Below are 19,751 nucleotides of genomic sequence, written 5' to 3'. Positions count from 1 at the left end.
TCATTCTTACAGGTCTGATGTTGCCTGGACCTTAGAGAACCCTCCAGCCAGGCCTCACATAGAAGGCTCTTCTCGAGGGGTGTCAACAGCTGGAAGCAGCCAGAAAGGATCAAATGTGACAGCCAGGATAGCTGCTAGAGTGGAGGGGGGTTGTCATAACAATGGTAGTATCTTTTGCACTATTCTGTGATGGTTTGCACATTTTTCTCCATTTTTCTGATTACGTTCACTGCAAAATTGAACAAATGTTTTTCCGTTGACTGGCTAGCATTGGGAATTATGGGAATGTGAATGGACATGGAACTGTCCATTGTCCAGCTGGCTCTGCCCCACTGAGTGTCTTGGGAGCTTGCCCCTGCTTTCACAGCTGCGTCCTTGCACCAGGCCCAAGTGGTGTTTTTGTGGCATCAAAAGGCCTCTTGCTCTTATGCCTGTTTGTCCCTTTCCTTTGTTGATTATTTGGAATTACTTCTGACTAAGGGAGGGGATTGGCCCAATAATTGTGATGTCACAAAGGCATTTCACGGTCATCTACCTGCACTTCCCCCTGCTACAGCTTTCGAAAGGGAGTAGTTGCAAAGGAGAGGGAGAGGGAGTCTCTCTTCTATGCGAGAGATTAAATTCCCAGATGATTTGTTCCCTTCCCTTCCTCTCAGTTTCAGCTAATGCCTTTCACGAAAGCCAAGTGGTTCAAAGTGGGGGTGGTGTGCAGAAGCAAGCAATCTTATCAGAAGAAATTGCATCCTTTCTGACAAATACATCACTTGTTATTTAGGTAATGTGTAGGTGAGGGGTGGGTGGAGATTCACTTCAACTTACGCTCTTTTAGCAATTTGCCAAAAAGCCACTTGGTTTAATGTCACTGAAATGCTGGATGTCTAGACCTATTATTGGTCTGCTTGGCACCAGTGCCTTGACATAGCTTGAAATTAATCTCCCTTTTATTCCAGAAACAAGGGTTGCTTTCTTCTGTGCTGAAAAGAGCCCAGTTTTGGCTGTTGGGTATGATTGCTCTCTCCCATCTGGTGCCCTCTAGATGTGTTGAGCATATCAGTCCAAAGCAGGATGTTTTTGCAATGATAGGAGTTGTCATCCAATACACATGGAGGGCTCCTATATAATTTATCTAGGAGTAAGTCCCATTGAGAATAGCAGAGCTGACTTACAAGTAGACAGATACAAGCATTGTTTAAGGTTTTAGAGTATTAGATCAGGAGCACGACAAAATATATGTATGTAAAGTTACATAAAGCACAGACAAGTTAGAGTTCTATCAGAATACAGTAGGGTGATTTTTTGGAGAAGAAAATAAGATTCCTCAAAACTGTTTTATTGAGTTTTCAGCAAAATAGAGAACTTGTACATTACAGAAGACCTTTCCAGAAAGAGCTGTAATTACATTAATTCATTAATACCAATGTTGCCATAATATGGTGATGTTGTCTTAAAAGACTGAGAAAATGGACTTCTAGAAGCAGCTTCCAGTAACTTTAGTAGGGGTTGAACATAGTTTTATACAGGAGTAGCAAACTGAAAGTACACTGTGCCTTTGTAAGCACCTAAATATATATCAATTTTCAAGAAATTTTCCTGGGCAAAATATTTCTTGGAATTCTCTGGTCTAGACTGTAATTGCCTTTTTTCAGCCTAATGTCTTAGGGGAAGTAAGATATGGTGATTCAGCAAGTTGATCTATTTCTTGAGAGTTTTTAATGAAATTCCTGAGGAATGGGTTATGGAGGGTATTTAAAAGTGACCAAAGTGGACTAGTGTTATCATTTTTTTTTTTACTTCAGAGTTTCTGTTATGTTTAACAGTTATGTGGCAAGAAATGATATAGTAGGTAAAAATCTCAGGACTTTGAAGAAGAATCTGTTTGTGTCTGCCATGCAACTATAACTAAAACAACTGTGTTTGAGATGAAAGGGATGTGATTGCTGCTCTGGTGATGCTATAGAGGTTATATGTATTATTGAGTGAACATGTTATAGTCACTTGCCGCATCAGCTCTGGTTTGGGGAGAAAACAGGACAGAAAATTATAGGACATAAACTGAAAAAAAACCCCACTATTGACTGTATGTCTTCAGTGAGGCTAACTCTGTGTCCATCTGAGGCCTAGACAAGTCTAATGTAGTGTGCCCTGCCACTAAGCTGCATGGGTAGCATGGAAATAAACCTCATTAGTCCTCAGCTGATAAGCTCTAATTGATATCTGGCAGAACCATGGTCAGGAGGACTTGATTAGGAGACAATAGCATTTTTGTACATTCAGTTACATCTTATCATCTGTTGACAGGACATGGAACAGTGTTCTTGAGATAACCAACAGGCCATAATTCACATTTATAAATACCAGTTGAGTTTGAATGGGGCATAGGATTTTGCCTTGTACCAAATTACATGAAACCTAGTCCTGTTCACTCCAGTCCTAGCATCTTGTGCAGGATCGTAGGCTACTTTATTCCTTTTTAAAATGAAGATGCCATAGGCTGAACCTGGAACAAAGGAGGTCTTGTACTACTAAGTTAGTTTCTCCTTCATTATGCGTGTTTACTATTTTACACTTGCTCCTTGTTTCCTAGAAAATGAGAAAGAGTAAAATCAGGATCCTTTAAAAAAGAAGCAATTTTAATAAAAAAGAGAATGTTTTCTTCACATGGGGTTGTTTCTCTTATCCTCATATGTATGGGTAATTGTAAAAAAAAATTTTTTAAGGGGTAATGCACAAAACAGCATGGTTTTGTAGAAATTCTTTGCAGCTGGGGATGAAATCCTATGCACCCTTAGGAAAGTCCCATTGAAACTATTCCATTTTGGAGTAAATATGCATTGGCTTAAGCTGCAAGTCAGCAAAATAAGCAAGCCAAAAGTATTTTTACATGGCTGGATCCAGTTTTTCAGGTGTAGAAAGCATTTCCCTCAGTGGAATGCACTCAAAATAATCCTGCTGGTGGACAGTGGGGAAATCTGCCAACTGGGCCTTCCCTCTGCAGCTCCATGCTTCCAGATCTCCAAGCCTTCTCAAGCAAGAAGAGAGAATCAACTAGCGTCTACCATTGCCTTCTACCAGAGGTGCTGCAGGATCAGAAACTTTCTACTTAATAGAAGCAACTTTTCTAACCAGTAGGACATTGCCAGTAGGACATACTCCCTAATAAACAAGTGTACAATTGCAGACAAGTCATTGACAGTTCTCAGTCCACTGTAAACAATTAGTTGAATGTCTTATTAAACAATTAGTTGTGACTAACTTAATTGCCTTGGTTTTTTGACTTTTAACCTGCAATTTTATACCATATACCTGGTAGTAAACTCTGCTATAATCTCACTTCCAAATAAACATGAGAATGCACTGTTAGCAACAAATAATTATAAATGCATTTGAGCCACAGTTCACTTGTTGAAGCATTTTAGTTGTAACTGAATACACCACTAATATTTTAAGAAGTTTTTAAGGCTTATAACTGGAGGAGGGTGGTAATCTGTTCCATGTATCTTGTTAAAAGAAATACAAAATAGTCAATGTAAAGTTTTATAAAGGAAAATCTGTGTACTACAAAATAAAAAACTTTTATTTTAAATGCAGAGATTTTGCTCACTGATTTATTTTTTCCAGCTACATTATGGAAGGTGACAAGAGGCAAAGAATAAGAGTGTTCCTGTGTCTTCAATAACTGCATAAAAAGAGAAATTCAGCAAGTGTTTTGTGAGTTGTTTGTGTGAGAGAAAAGTGGGAGTCAGAAAAGAGCTCAGACACTGCATATGCACCAAAAATTCAGTTTATATGAACTTGCCTTTATTAGTACTTTTTATAACTCCACCCCACCGTAAGAAAGTTTTAGCCGCAGAAGGGTTAGTGATAGACCAACTTTAGCCAGATGTAATGTGTTGCTGTGTATGTGTTGCTTATGTGTTTATAAAACATATGGTTCACCTAGTAAGAATTTGACAGCACTCTGGGGAATTAGATAGAAGGAATGTAAGGCACAGTGTGGAAAGGACAGAAGAGACAGATAGCTCTCCAGTGTCTATGTCCAAGAAGAACCAAATGGTCTTAATAGAGAAGTCTGGATTGCTCTACCAACATTTATTCAGTTGTGTTGGCTAGGAATTATGGCAGTTAAAGTCCAATACATTTATAGGCAACCAGGCTGGAGAAGAGTGTTGTATCATTCTCTTCTTTATGGCAATCACCTGCTTTCCATGCACTGATCAGAGGTAAAACATATCATTTCAGCATTCAGATGATTCACCTTGTTCAAACCATACACTGCTTTAAAGAAAGCAGCTGAATCTTCAAGTGCACTTTTATTTAAAAAAAGGGAGATAAAAAGCTGAAAGGAACCTAGGACAAAAATTAACCCAAGATCTATAGACAGATTGGTTGGGAGTGCTACAACAAAGACAAAGACATAATTAAATGAAGATGATTAAGCACAGATAATTCTTAAAATGTTTAGTAATATCAAAAATATAAAGTAACATTTTAACTATTCAGTTATGCTCACATTTTAACTATATGGATGGAGGAAACAATTCCTAGATGATTGTTTTGAACCAAGATGCCAAATGTCCAGATGTCACAAATGACAATGTAGCAATTCAATAAAAGTGCCCATCTTTGCTAAACTACCCCAAGAGGGAAATAAAACTATATCATTACAAGAACAAATCTTTCCAGTCCTTTCAGGACAATGAGGCAGGAGCTCTATTCAGATGACCTGTAAGGTTGTCCAGCTTGCTGTAAGCCCTAGAGAAAGAAACCGTTTCTAATACATTTTGCGTTTCCTGCGGCCCAGGGGCACCTTGCGTGCCGGTAAAGGCAAGCAGAGCGTCCCTAATTTGTGTTCCTCAAGTCCAGAGAGGTTTTTGCTTTTGCTGATCTTCAGTCTCATCGCCTTGGCAATGTCAAGTATTCTGTTATGAGAAAGAGAAAATGTGAGTAAAAAGACTGTCCTGCTCAAAGTGTATTTCTTCTTCTAGCAGTCTTCTCTTCACAGTTTGTGACTTTGGCTTTTGCTGTTCCTTTCCCTCCTTTGACTGTCAAATTATAGCCAAAATTTACATTTGAAACTCCTCAGGATAAAGAATAGGGTGTTTTTGCTGATGCCAGCAATCTTCTTTCCACAAAGCAAAGCAACATGCTGATTGAATCAAGAGTCTATCATGTTTGAAGAAAAGCCAAGCCTCAAGCCAGCCTTTCTAACCAGATACTTCCAGATGCACTGGACTATAAGCATCATCTGATGGAAGTTGTAGTTCAACACAGCTGGACAACACTAGGTTGGGGAAGACTGCCAGAAGCAATTACATTTTACCCAAAAAGTTTCTGAAAAATGGAAAACAAATGTCCCCCCCCCACAAAATTATTGCCAAAATATTGTTATTGCTTTTTGTATTTTTACTAGACAGAATACATATTTTTCCCATAATTCACCACTGACCTCTTGCATGAAAGATTGAGCGGGTCAAGCAACAATGGTGCTTTCTTTTGGCATTTGTATCACCTGAGAGATGAGAGAGGCTGGCTGAGGCTGGCTGAACTGAAATTGCTGGTAGAGGGTAAATGTCACAACTGTAGGCATTCACTGACCACACTTTTCAGACTCCAAATCAGGACTCCCAAATGGACACTTTAGCCTGTTCAACTACATCTAGGATTATATTCTTCACCATATCACTCTCTCTCTGGAACAGCACTTTCAATCAGATTTCAGCATACTTTATATGAAAGCCTAGCTTCAAGGATTTTTTGCTTCTATGCAAGCAAATATGCACATTCACGCTGCCAAGAAGCAACTTACTAGAAGCATTTATTTTATGATAGTCTCATCAATAAGGCCACTTGACTTGATTACAAATAATAAAAGGGTTGAACATAAAATAGGATGCAGTCAAATGTGGTGAGGTGAAGTTGTTGGCAAGGGAGTTCTGTCTGTCAGATGTGAATGAGGAAGGTACAGGTAGTCCTCATTTAGTGACCACAATTGGGACCAGCAACTTGGTTGTTAAGCAAAGCAGTCACTAAGTGAAACCGCAACCGTGCTTATGATCTTACTTCAGCTTTCCTTTGCTTTACAGACCCACAAAAGTTGTAAATGCGAGGATTGGTTGTAAAGTTACATTTTCATCACCATCGTTAACTGCAAACAGTCACTAAACAAGGCAGTCACTAAACAAGGACTACCTGTATCCTGATATAGTGATAGGAATGCAATCTGCATGCGTTCAGCAGACCTCTTTAATTATCTCTATTTTTAGTTTGTCAGGCACTTATTCCTAATTAGCATTCTTGATTATCTTTCCTAGCAATTTATTTGCTTTGCTGGTGTTAAAAATGTGATCTGGGATTTGGTTGGTGTAGCTTCAAAAGGGATTTTCCATGGATACTTCCTTGCTGAGATCTCAGAAGTAAGGCAGCCCTGTCACTAAAGGGCAGGCTGGTTATCCAGCATCAGGAATAAGGGGCCACTTTTCCTACTATGCAATACTAGCTCACATGAAAAATATGGCACCGTGTCCTTGCTAAAGTTGAATGTGGTTGCAGTCAGAATTTCCAAGGACTACTTTCTAGAGTTCTATGACTAAAAGGTGGGATATACATAGTATTAGAGTACTACTTTTCCCTTTTAAGGGAGAAATATCAGCCTGACATCTAGGAATATTAATTACAACCCCATAATTCCCAGCTACATGACCCCAGAACCTGTTGACTGGAAGATATGGATGTTGTAGACTAGCACATTTGGAGGACTGGGGAAGGCGGGTCCAAAAATAATGGGGGAGTGTACAGTTTTCCAGGTACCCCTCAAAGGTCAGTGGGGCCCCTGAAATTATTAGCCAGTTGGTAAGAGAACAGATGATGAATACAGTTGTGCTGTTAATCTTACCTGCTATCACGCAGTTTCAGATCTCTCTGCAAGATTGTCAGATCTGTTTCAAAATTGTTAATATGCAAAGCCAGGGCTATAGCGTATGCTGTTATTTTAACTTTCATTGAGGCTGAAATTAGGTTGTGTATCCTAAAATACAAAATGGGAAGGATAAGAAGAAAATAATGATACAACAACTGTGCTTCCTTGCTGCTATATGCATTCTACATTCCCCTAGAAAGCAGTAAAACAAAAAGTTTGCTGTTTCCTGCATTCTGCACGGTATTTTGTGCCAGCAGAATACAAATTCAAGAGTTTGTATAATGTAAGAATCTTTGGGTTAGAGGCTTCATTTTGTATTATTCTTCTGTAATTTACTGTCCTGCATACCTTTTAGTTTCTAAGTCAGGAAGAGAATGAGGTGAGGGGGACACATGTGGTGACAACAGCTGGTACAGTAGATAATTTTAAGCCAAGTAACCACCAGACTTTGGACCATATAGTTTGTAAGTGGAAGAGTTGTGTATATGTCATAATATATACCATAAGCACAGATGTACATTACAAAAACCAAATCAGAGGGTCCAATTAAAAACAGCACAAAGATAAAATACCTTTATCTACAAAAATAAGGCAGCTTGAAATGGAGTAAGACATTTATCCCTCACCATTTTATATGACAGTTTTTCTTGAGATGAGAGAGGAAGGAAGTTAGTAAAACAGACATGATCTTAATTTTGAACCTTGACATAGACGTGGGAGAAGGTACTCCTGAACAATGTTTCCTAATATGGTGCTGTAATGTTAAAAGAGGGTCTACCTTCCACAGGATTATGAAAGACACATTAGCATGCATCAACTAAGTCCAGAAGCAAAAACAAAAATACCAAATAATAATATGAATTGTTATTTATTCTCAGTGTGCTTCCTTATATTCTCTTTTTGAAGAAGAAACATCTGTATGTTTCAGTTAAATGCAGCTACAAAGGATTTCTGAGCAGTTTCTTGGAATCATTCTCTATGAAATATATTGAAAATAAACACATCGGTTTTCCTTTGATACAAGTATTTTTTTGCAAACTATTTCTGATCCCTGTTTAGGCAATGGTACATGATTTAGTGAGCCTCCAGAGAATAATAAACCAATTTAATTCCTATTTATAAATTTTACGAGACTTGAAAGCAAATAATTGTTTTTTACCTGCCATTGGCATAAGATAGTGCTGTGAAAGTTTTCACAAGCTTGTTGCTGATGATGTCTGGACAACCGGGTCCCATTGCATCTATAATTGGAAACATAAACTAGTGTTTTAAAACCCTCCAAATCTCTGATCCAAAATGAGAATCAGAATGACCAGAGGTGTCTGCATGCTGCAAAGTGGAGACATTGCAAACAAAGCACCAAACGGGATACTGGCTACAGAATACAAAATCCTAAGAGTATCAATTTTCATTTTAAGAAAAACAAGTATAGCATGCTGGTGATACTTCAGAAGAGCAGAATGGAGTTCAGTAGGCTCAGGAGCGGGGAGAGGAGAGAATCCACTGCCCTCATGATTGAAGGATGAAGTTATGCAAAATATCCAAATACTGCATAAAGCTCATGAGGTTTGCAAAAATTCTGACCCTAATTTTCAGAAGGATCTGTTAGGCTTCATAGGGTCCTAACAACAAAAACTCAACTGTTTCTTGCCCCTAATTGAAAAATAAAGCATAAACTGTGTGCTCCAAAGTCTATTTGTAGATTGTTCTTTTTCACTCAGGATGACCCGTAGGCCACTGGCTGGACTGCAATTTTGAAATGCATCAAAACCTCATTATTTCAATATTCCAGGACATCCCAATCCTGAAACCTCTCAGTCCAACCATACAACCAGCTACTCCAACCTTATCAAAAATGGCCTGATTTCAAAATAAGCCATTTTGATTTCTATTTCACAGCTAGAATAGTCAGTTCCAATGATGGAATGCTTGTAACAGGGTTAGAAAATAATGTTTTGCCTGCCACTAATTTTCACCCTAATATATTCACCAAGCACTGTATTCTTTAAAGTAGTATAAATGAATCTGCATCTCTAATTAACGGCACAAATTGGACTATGTTTATTGCTCAATGCCTCCAAACAATATTAGAGAAGATGTGAAACTATAATATTAGATGTGAGTGGTCTGGAGTTCCCATTTTGTTTATTTCCCTTATTGTATTTTTTATGTTATCGTATTTGGTGTTTTTTTTTTTTATTAATTATTGTGAGTAGCCCAGAGCTGGTCTGGAGATGGGTAGCAACAAAGTTGAATTAAATAAATCAATAAAGAACTGAACAGGTCATTTCATGTATTGTCCATGGTCTCTATACATTTTAAAGAAATCTAAAAGATGTATTAAATTGCCTGAAGATTATACAAATCAAGTTATATTAGCCAAGAGGGAAAAGATCCTTACGTTTCTTTTTAACGACCTTTTGTGAGCTCAGCTTGACAAGACAGTCAAAAAACCAGAGACAACGTGCTTTGTGATCATAGCTCTTCTCATCCAAAGGCATGGATTTAAGTTCATCTAAGACAAAGGAACAGTAGCTAAGCAAAACAGAAAACATTTATGTTAGACCTCAAAGCAGTTGGGAAATAGCCAGCAAGAGCTGCAACTTCAGCTGCTATAAATTACCAAAATTCTGTGTGGATTAAAAGCAATCAAGCTTTTATATCAACAGGAGCAGGCTCCCTTTAAAAACATACAATACAGGTAGTCCCCAGTTTAAGAACAAGTTCCGCTCCCAAGGTCTGTCCTTAAGTCAAATTCGTATATAATCCAGAACAGCATTATTGTATAATACTATATAAGTAGTAGTGTGTAATTAACTAGAACCATTGTGTATTTAACTCGAATCATTGTGCATTTAACTCAAATTTTGCTATAATAGGCTCCATTCTTAACCATGGGTCGTCCTTAAACTGGGTGTTCTTAACCCAGGGACTACCTGTACAGTCTACTAGGTATTATCTACTGCAGGTAGGTATTATATAATGCCAAGTCTACATCCCACCCACACATCTAATTAAAGGCGTATACCCCCCCCCGCCAAAAAGGGGAGGCATAGCTCAAAAGTGGTTGATTTGCTTTGTATGCGATAGGATCCATGCTCAATCTCTGGCATGTACAGGAAAGACTGGCTTTAAGAGCTCCATCTGAAATTGTGGAGAATTCTTTCCAGAGTAGATAACACTGAGCCAAGCAGACAAATACTCTTATTTTGGATAAGGGCAACCTCTTACTTTCCTAAAAACAAGACGCCTGGAAAGGATGATTGTGCATAGTGAATTTGAGATGATACATAGTACTGCAAGAATAAAACCATGAAAACCTTACAGAAGTGTTTTCCTGTATATTTCTTTTAACTGGAGGCAGATGCAAGGTCAAATTGGGAAGACCTGAGAAACATTTCTTCAGGATATTCTTACACTAATTCCACAAAATAATATCACAAAAGATAAATCTCATATGCCATTTGAGAGCCTTCATTAGAATGTGCAAACCAACTCAAGGCAAAAAGCAAGAGAGGAGTTGTATTAGATTCCAGGGGCTATTCACACATATAAGTCATCACTTGATGCTTCAATCTTCAAGTGACACGTATGATGAATCAGCTCATTCCTTGCAAAATTGACCACTAACTACATTTCTATTTTAAATCATGTAAGACTACATTAATAATACTTGGCCCAGAAATGTATTTGGAGGATCTCTACCTTTTCTCTTCAGTCATCTTGAGAATGTCAGCTGCAGTTATGTTCGTGAAAACTGCAGCTGGAGCCTGAAGTGCCTCATATTCAGCAGGCGAAATGACTGGAGATATGTTTAGGATGATTTTAGAACCACTCTGGACGGGTGTTTCTTACTCATCAAAGGCAATCTCACTATAAAGCAGGGGTTTATACACCAGAGGGTTGAGGCTGGATGCTCTTAAGCACAAAAGAAGAAAACAACAACAGCAGCAACAACACTATTGAGACTGCACAGTTCCCTTCATTCCATTAATCTGGATAAGAGAGCTTTCTGCTGGATTAATTGAAACATTATTTTCCTCCATAGGGGAGACAAAACTTTGGTCTACTTAATTCCAAAGGAAAGAAACTAAATGATTATCTGAACTGCACAAATGTTTTCCTAGCCTACCCCAACTTGGAATCCTCCAGATTTGTTGAGCATACAACTCCCAGAGTTCCCATCCAGTTGTAATCCCAGCATATCCAGAGGTCATAGAGTTAGGGAAGACCACTCTACCTTGTTCTTGAAATTAATATAACAGCATTGCTGCAGCTGAATTCCACTTCTGTTTGAATCAATGTCCCACTGGTGTTTTTTTTTTTGAAGAGCCGAATCCCCCATTCATTAAATACCTTTTTTCAGCTAAAGCATCAGCTCATGACATAAGAAACGGAAGATGGAATTTAATGAGTGTATCTCAGCAAGATTTAAGGTGATAACATACATTTAGGAGAGAAGGGATTAGAATTAGTGTATCAGTGATACAGCAAATAAAGGAGGATACTATCAGGTCAATTTTTTGGAAACGAAGAAAAAAATGAGCTTTCTTGTCCAGCTCTGGTCTGTGACTATGATAAAATTCTCTCCCTCTTTCTTTGGCAGGATAAGATCTTCCAAAGACATTTATTAGTAAGGCAGCAATTCTTGGCAACTCTTTTCTTCCCCTAACTCCCTGCACCAATGATTTTTAGATACCCAGGTTGTATGTCCAACAGACCAAAGACATATTCACAGCAGAACTCATGCTCTCTCCTCCACTTGCTCTTCAACAACGAAGGGCATTCCTTTTCCTTAATATTAATCCTAAGGTCCATTCTCTCAAAATTTATTCTGCTTATAAAGGATACTGTCTTCAAACTTGTAGACATCTTCTGGAGTTTTAGCATCTTCATGGCATGGAGGAAGGACCAAGGAGACATCACTTTTCTCATCTTCTACTGCATCACTAACCAATGCTTTGAAAGCAAATAAGAGAGAGGATATTTTATTTATTTAACAGGATGTATATTTGAAAAAAGTTAATACCATAATCATTAAAGACAGTCGTCCTCAACTTGGTAATCTCGGTATATGTTAGAATATAGTTCCCATCATCCTTAGGCTGTCTTACTGTACTGTCATTCAGAAAACAGTTTAGAACAACCTATTCCAATTAAAGCACCAAAACAAAAGTAAAGTAAAATAATATGAAACAACATTAGTATACAAGATGCTTACTAAATAATACCTAAGAATATTGGCAACCTATTAGTAGGAAGAAAGGATGTAAGTAAAAAAAATAAAAAATGAATGAATAAAACTGCCCAAATGTTTTTCAGAAAGGGGGAAGGAAGAATTTAGGATTCTCCTAAAAAGCAAAAGAGAGAATGTCAGGCATAATTTTCCTGAGATGAAAATTCTGAAACGATAGTAAGGAATGCAAGATGTGGGTGGGTGCAGGGGTGTTGTAGGAAACAAGAATTTGGGGCATGTTGAAGAATAATCTAGCATATATTTTAAAAGAACCAACAAAATGGGTATTTTCAATATTAAAACATGTTTTATACTGAGCTATGTTGGAATAATTAAAAAAAAGCAGGCAACAATACCTAGCCATTTAACAAAAAAATTAAAACAATAGTAATAAATATCTGAAATGGTCAAGCAATATAGAGATTGTTTTCAATACTTAGAAAAGGGTCATGTTAGTTCAAATAAGGAAAATAAAATTATTAATGGGCTGCACAGATGAGAATCATATGGAGGTAAATGGCAAGACATTAGCATGCAATGTGCCTACTTTATGATTATGCTCAAAATAAATTATATATCCAGCAGTGCACTTCCCCGTTACATGAAAAAAAGGAGGCGATCTTAGATTGGTTCACAGCTCCAACCCCTTATTACGTGGCTTTTGATATATACCAGCAACGCCTTTTGTCTCTATGATCTCTTCTGCAGCTTCAATCACTGCTTTATTTAACACTTCCTTTCTGACTTCATTCATTCTCCGAGAATTCAAGGCTTTCCTCTGCTTGTTGGTTCCAAAGGCTTCAATGCAGAGATCTACCTGCAAAATGATCATGCAATTGCTACACAAGCGACAAGGTGCTACTCCTACTGAGATCTCTTGAAGTTTTGAGGCAGCCCACAAGAACACAAAGTACTAATAGTCATGCACTTTTCTGCCCAGAAGAAGACAGCCCAGAAGAATATTACTCCAAATCTACCTCCAAACTTCATTTGAGGGAAGAAAACCGAATACCCCAACTGTCTTCTAAATAATGGATTACCTTTTTAGATTCGGCAGGGTTTTTTTGAAGTTTTTTTGAACAGTCATTTTTAGTAAGGCAGTTGAAATAGCAAACTTAATCAAGTTTGCTAGAAAGCTACTCACTATAATCAAGTTGGATGTTAAATGGGATACAACTTTATACACTTATCTGTTGTAAGTGGAGCCAGGACAAAGAAGTGGATAAAGCCATGATAAAAATTGTATTTGCATGACATTTAAAAGCAATAAAATTTAGGTTAATAATTAGTAAACTGCATGTATTTAATCTTTCTTTCCTCTGTGAAGTTAATCCATTCATGTGAGGAATCGCATTAACATGCCAGGTAAAATTTAGTGACAACTTTGGGAGGCCACATCACTTGTATTATCTCTGCATCAGTCTATGAGCCAATCATTTCCACCTGCCAAGAGAGCTAACTGCTACTGTTCAACTGAGATTCTATCTGGCAACTCCTACTACTCTGGATTGGGATACCAATCAATAGTTCAGTCAAACATTATAGAATTTATTATTATTTAACCACAGCCAAATATTCTGGGAAGATCTCATTTTTCAGAAAGGACACCATTTTTCAGTGGGGGGAAGATCTCATTTTTTTTCTTTTACCATTACATATGCATTACTATTATTAGCTCTTTGTTTATTAAAGCAAAAAGCAAAAAAGAAAAGAGGAAAGTGCAACACCTATCACATAATGTCCACGTGAGAACAATACAGTGGTACCTCTAGTTACGAACTTAATCCGTTCCGTGACTCTGGTTGCAACTCGAGTTGGTCTCAAGTCGAGGTAAAGTTTCCCATAAGGTTCAATGTAAATACGGTTAATTCATTCCGCCCTCCGAATTTGGTCGCACCACGAGGCAAATTTCCCCCATAAGGTTCAATGTAAATACGGCTAATCCGCGCTCCGAATTTGGTCGCACCCCGAGGTAAATTTCCCCCATAAGGTTCAATGTAAATACGGCTAAACAGTTCTGAAACATATGCATTTTATTTTTAAACCTCAAAAACCTTCCAAACGCCACAAAAACCTTCCAAACACCACAAAACACACCACAAGCCTCACCGAACGTCTCCTTGCTACCGCAATCTTGCCCACAGGAAGCCGCGACCGCGTGGCAGCAGGGAAAATGGCCACAGATCCGGTTCGTAAGTAGAGGCGGAGTTCGCAAGTAGAGGTAAATTTTTGGGGCCGGGGCTGGTCGTATCTTGAAAAATTCGTAAGGAGGGGCGTTCATAACTAGAGGTACCACTGTATATATATGGAGTTACATGGATTAATTTCTATACTATTGGAGCTTTGGAGTCACAGTGCTTTCAAATAGAGACCTGAGGCTGGCAAGAATCAATGAGATGGGGACTAAAGTTAATTCTGACTTACTAGAATAAAAAGTTCCTCCAATTGGATTCTGTCTTAGCAATAGGTGACCTTGCTACTGCAACTGACTAATTTTCCAAGCCATTTTCACCAGTGCTATCCAAAACACATTTAATCTGGAGATGCTGAGAAATGAACAACTACGGTACAGGTAGCTTAACAATGCTAATTGGGACCAGAAACTCCATCATTAAGTGACACAGTTGTAAGTTGAAAAACCGTGTCACCATGCCACTTAGCAACAGCAGTTCCAGCAGTCCTGGTTGCCGTCGTTAAGCAAGGAACTCACGTGTCCATCACCCCCAACTTCTTGCTGGCTTCCCCATTGACTTTGCTTGCGGGAAACTAGCAGGGACAGTTGCAAATCATGTTCACGTGACTGTGGCGATGCTGTGCCGGCCATAAGTACAACCAATCATAACTATTACTTGTTCAGCACCACTGTAAGTTTGAACGGTCACTGAACAAGTGGTCATTAAATGAGGACCACCTGTACAGAAAGGAAATGCTCCAACATTGATCTATGGGCCTCCCATCAAACTAGATTCCTTATTTAAGAGCATGAATCACAGGGAATGACTTCAACATGGATTTAACATTTAAACTTGAAATGACTAGTGAGTGGACATTTAAAAATCTATAGGGTTTAAAGTTGTTCCAGTTTCCCTTTTTGGTTTCCACTAGACTGAAACCTTTATCACTGAAACACTGAAATTATTTAAGAATGGCAAGTGTGCCAAATTTCCAGTAAAGAGAAACCACAAGAAGAAATAATCCAGAATAAGGAAATTTTTAAAAATAGGGCTGAAAATCTACCACAACACTATTATGATTTACAACACAAATCTAAGTTAATAAATCAGAAAGTCTTTTAATACCGCAAGGTATCAAATTAAACTTTCCAATCATAGTATCCTAGTGGTTGCTTGACATACCTTCTCTCTATAGGATTTAGCCAAATATTCTGACAGATCATTATCTGCTACATCATCTATGAAGAAAAACAACAGAACAAACCAATAAAATCAGAACCAACAGGAATCCTGATCAATCTATCAATCCATCCATCAGGCCAATCAAACACTATTAAAGCACTCACATAATGAAGACATGTTAGCTCTCTCATTTGGGTGGCTTATCCACACATTCTTTTAAATTCTTCTGATCAAGGATTACTATATATGCTTGGTAGGAGGAGAGCTGTGTTAGAGTATGGTAGGTAAAAGTCAGAAGGAATCTGATAGCACCTTTTCAGACTATCAAATGTTATTAAAAGCATGAGCTTTCCTTCATCAAGCAATGGAATTCTCAAATCCTGATCAGAAGATGAGAACCAGTTCAGAAAAATAACATGCAGTACATCCTTCCAGGAACAGTACTATTTCTGAAGGCATTTTGGGGATTAATTAAAGTTTTAAAACATTAAATATTCCTGTATATAGAAAACTAGCACATTAGAGAGGCTGGCACAGGACCTACTCTCTGAAAGAGTTGCTTTCTACAGATTGGGAGTATTTGATAGAGTAGACCACTACATTTCATTTGTATTCTGAAAAACTACAACAGAATGATCACTGTGTCTAATGCTCTTGTTGAAAGTCCAGGGCACTGAGTTCTGCATGAACAAATAAAGGAAACAACTCCCAAGCATTGCATAGGAAGAAAACAAGATGAAGCAGAAACTAACTTTTATTGATTGATTGATAGTTGTGTATAGTTAACACTTAATGTTTTTCTTTGGCTTGTATTATTTTGAAAAATAGTAAGCGTTAACTTGTAAAATAAAAGCAGGCAATAAATAATTCATATAAATGTACTGAAAATGCAACTTATTTCTGGGGAAGATCTGCCTCATGCTTTAAAAACTGTGGCCATAATACAACCCTAATAACAGGGCACAATCAAGCAGTGTGCTGGCTTCGTTTTCTGACTCCAGGTAACAATGCCTACCATTAAAATAAGAAAAAACATGTTCTACCTACCTGAAATCAATGGCTGCATGTTGAACAACTCTGCGTTGTAGACTTCCATTTGCCCAGACTGTTTATCTATCACACCGACAAAATATCTAATGGAAGAGATGGTGTTGAGTAGTTTTCTTTTTAATCTCAGAAGTTTTTAGAATGATTGGTTTGTGTGCAGAAGTGTCCAAAATAGCATTTTCCAACAGAATGGGCTTTTTTACCCCTTTAAAGTCCTCTTTGCATCCCTAAAAACTGTAACAGAGGATTTCCCATGCAGATGTGGGGAGCAGACAAAGGAGTAGAAGGGAAAGAGAGAGAAAATCACACTACACAAAAGAGAGTCAGTTTGCAAAATATTGCCCATCAGTTTCTGTCACTTTAGCAATAAGATGTAAGTTCATTTGTATTTTTTCTTTTCTTTCTCTCTCTCTCTCTCAAAATTTAAAATAGTACTTTAAAATTGTTATGAAGTTACTTGAAGATCAGTTTTCAAGGCAAAGCTGAACTAAACAGCTATTTGCCTCTTCTTTTCCCTAGACTACCAAGTCAATTCCACTAGCTCCATTAGAACCAAAGATCATCCAACTCTTCCTATATTTGTCATTTGCACTACAAACCCTGTGTGAATTTTTTGGGGTGGGGGGGAAACGCCTTCAAGTCAGTCTTGACTCCTGGCGACTGCCTGACAAGACCCTGCAGTTTTCTTGGCAAGAATTTCAGAAGTGGTTTGCCATTGCCTGCTTCCCAGGACTGAGAGAGAATGACTGGCCCAGCTGGCTTTGTGCTCAAGGCAGGACTAGAACTCACGGTCTCCCAGTTTCTAGCCTGGTGCCTTCACCACTACACCAAATGTGAATTATGCTTATTTTATTTTTTTCTCCTTTTACCTCCCCAACTTTCCTATTGTGTCAACCATAGCATAAACTACTATTTTAAACTGTTAACTTGACCGCGCTGGTTGAGACAGCAAATAAATGTTACAAATAAAATTCCAAAACTAAAAAACATACTATAAATAGACAATTACTATAAAAGAAGTCAAAAGCAAACAAAGCAAGCTTCTGAACAAATAGAAGCATCCCTGTGATATATATTCAGACATGCATAATGATTTGCTTTCAAGTCTCACCAATCGTCAAAACTCAAAACAGTTTATCGCTCTGAATCACAAATATCATATTACAACATTGAGAAGAAATCAATATTGCTACCCTGAAGCTATTAATGCTTGGCTAATGCTGACTGGCTAAACACAGCAAATATATTATTTGATACATTAATGCATTTTAGAGATACAAACATATTCATTATACCTGCAAAGAGTATTGGATTTTAAGGCTCCTGCACCAAAGTTATTTCCTACGTAAGACAGCCGATCTGTTTCTGCATTCTGAATGAAAATTAAAAAATAAAGAATGAGCTATGGATGCTGGTTTTCTAGGTGAAGGCAGTTTTCAGAAGCTTTTCCCACCTTAGGATAAAGACTTCCCAGGTAAGACTCTGTTACAACCACCTTTAAAAGAATGCCAAGTAAACAGACGTGTAGTCTCCTCTAATATTTCCCTCTTTTCCCAGTTAAATGTTTATTACGCCCAGCTATATAAGTTGGTCTTACTGATTACATTTCCATTAGAAATGTTCCATTATTTTTATAAAAATTATATTCCAAAAGCAGCACAATGTTGCATATACATAAATTCAAGCAGATAGACAAGGAAAATAGAGAACTCTTTCCTTTGTCTATGAGACTCATTTTATTAATTGCTTTTGGCCCTAGGTACCTCCACATTTTTAAGCTTTCTAAAGATTTTGCTGTCATTTCTGATACTGCATACTAAACATTTTATATATCAACAACTGATTTCTGACTCTGTGTTTTCAACAGACATTACTGCATTTTAATTCTATAAATTACATTGTGTATATTAATGAATTAATGATATATTATTTTAAAACAAATGCAATTTGCACAAAAAGCTGGAGTTTTTCAGTCCAAAAGTGAGAATTTAGTGACAGCAATTATAACTTCATTATGATGGTAAAATGAGGTTAATAGTGTTTCTTCTGTTAACTTAATGTGGATGGATATACTAAAAACAAGTTTCAGACTTACCACGTACACATGCAACTAACACTTATATGCCCAGTGAATTATGTTCATACCAATTACATCCACTCAATTATATTCATACCATTCATGCATTGGAACAAAGTCTGATGATGAAGCCCTAAATTTTATAAAAGGGATGCATCTCTATTCAGGATGCATACCATAAACTTAATAGATCAACATATTTAACAGAAAAGCATGACACAAATTTGTAATTACCAAAATTGTATAATTCTTCTTTCTGGGATTACTGGTGTCTTTGCTTCTGTACAAAGTGAAATTCATATTTTCAGAATTCTTCAGTTTCCCATTTGTAAACTGAACTGAAATGGAATAGCAAGGAAAGAGCAATAAGAACATTCGAAGTCAAAACCATCATCATCAGACACCAAAGATCGTCATATCTAAGCAGGGCTTAATACGCTTAAATCAATGCAGATGCTGTCTGGTATTAAACACTTCCCAGCACTATTTTTTTTGTTTTAAAAACACATGAATAAGGCCTTAAATGTTAGGGTTAGGGTTAAAGCAGTACACATCCAACCCAGCTCAACCTTTCCCAAAGAGACGCTGTTTAGAGGCCATGCTCAGGGGATCAGAAGTCCAACATCTCTGGAAGGGGTACAGTGAAAGAAGCTGGCATAGTTTTAGCACAGTCCGTTGGCATGGATGCCTGTACAGTATATTCATTTCACTTGACCAGGAGCACCCCCTGCTCTTCCGTCTGTTTCTGGCCTTGGAGGAACCACCCAGCCCGAGGAGTCAGAAGCTCTTTCCCACCCCCTCGCACCATCCCCATCACGCTGCCCACCCACGCCGGCTCCCTCGCAGGAATCTCGGTATGGGAGACCGACAGACAGTAAAGCTGGGTGGAACAAGGGCCCTGAAGAAGTCACGGCCACACAGCGGCAGCTGCCACTTCCCCGCGGGAGTCTCACCCAGCGGAGCGCTCTGCCCCTCCTGCGGATCTCCCCGGTAGCACCAGCGAACCTCCTCAGCCATGGCAGAAACACGCCGCCTCGCCAGGCCCCAGGAAGAGGCGGGGCTCGGTCACTAAAATGTCCGGGCCGCTCCTCCCTTCCTGGGCGCCGGCGCTCGGCTCAG

At 38.2% G+C, this 19,751-nt stretch overlaps 2 protein-coding genes across 2 annotated transcripts in view; one reads left to right on the top strand and one right to left on the bottom strand.

Moving 5' to 3' along the window:
* The window catches only part of FBXO10 (F-box protein 10), a 37,763-nt gene extending 36,123 nt beyond the window's left edge, over window positions 1-1,640 (top strand). Inside the window, exon 11 of the mRNA XM_007421546.4 lies at window positions 13-1,640. Coding sequence (XP_007421608.1) covers window positions 13-190 — 178 coding nt within the window. The 3' untranslated portion in view covers window positions 191-1,640. The remainder of the gene's footprint in view (window positions 1-12) is intronic.
* A 2,422-nt stretch (window positions 1,641-4,062) lies between these two features.
* POLR1E (RNA polymerase I subunit E) lies at window positions 4,063-19,744 on the bottom strand. Its single transcript, XM_007421544.4, has 12 exons — window positions 19,586-19,744; window positions 18,867-18,970; window positions 17,851-17,927; window positions 16,556-16,641; window positions 15,509-15,564; window positions 12,825-12,969; window positions 11,768-11,875; window positions 10,622-10,718; window positions 9,318-9,451; window positions 8,076-8,157; window positions 6,893-7,024; window positions 4,063-4,919 (listed from the first exon to the last, which is right to left on the bottom strand). Exons 1-12 carry the CDS (start codon window positions 19,647-19,649, stop codon window positions 4,772-4,774), a joined length of 1,233 nt encoding a protein of 410 aa, XP_007421606.1. The 5' UTR covers window positions 19,650-19,744; the 3' UTR covers window positions 4,063-4,771.
* Between the last annotated feature and the right edge of the window lie 7 nt (window positions 19,745-19,751).

This window comes from Python bivittatus, unplaced genomic scaffold, assembly GCF_059951505.1.
Source record: "Python bivittatus isolate LINGU-HERP-01145 unplaced genomic scaffold, Pbiv_v1 ctg000850_np1212, whole genome shotgun sequence".
Classification (NCBI taxonomy): domain Eukaryota; kingdom Metazoa; phylum Chordata; class Lepidosauria; order Squamata; family Pythonidae; genus Python; species Python bivittatus.
This window is presented reverse-complemented; position numbering and strand designations above follow the sequence as displayed.

Coding starts and splice junctions, on each gene's coding strand:
- POLR1E (XM_007421544.4), bottom strand. CDS start 19,649: ATGGCTGAGGAGGTTCGCTGGTGCTACCGGGGAGATCCGCAGGAGGGG. Junction 12,970..15,508: donor CTAAATCCTATAGAGAGAAG/GTATGTCAAGCA, acceptor ATCATTTTGCAG/GTAGATCTCTGCATTGAAGC. Junction 7,025..8,075: donor CTATCTTATGCCAATGGCAG/GTAAAAAACAAT, acceptor TTTGTATTTTAG/GATACACAACCTAATTTCAG.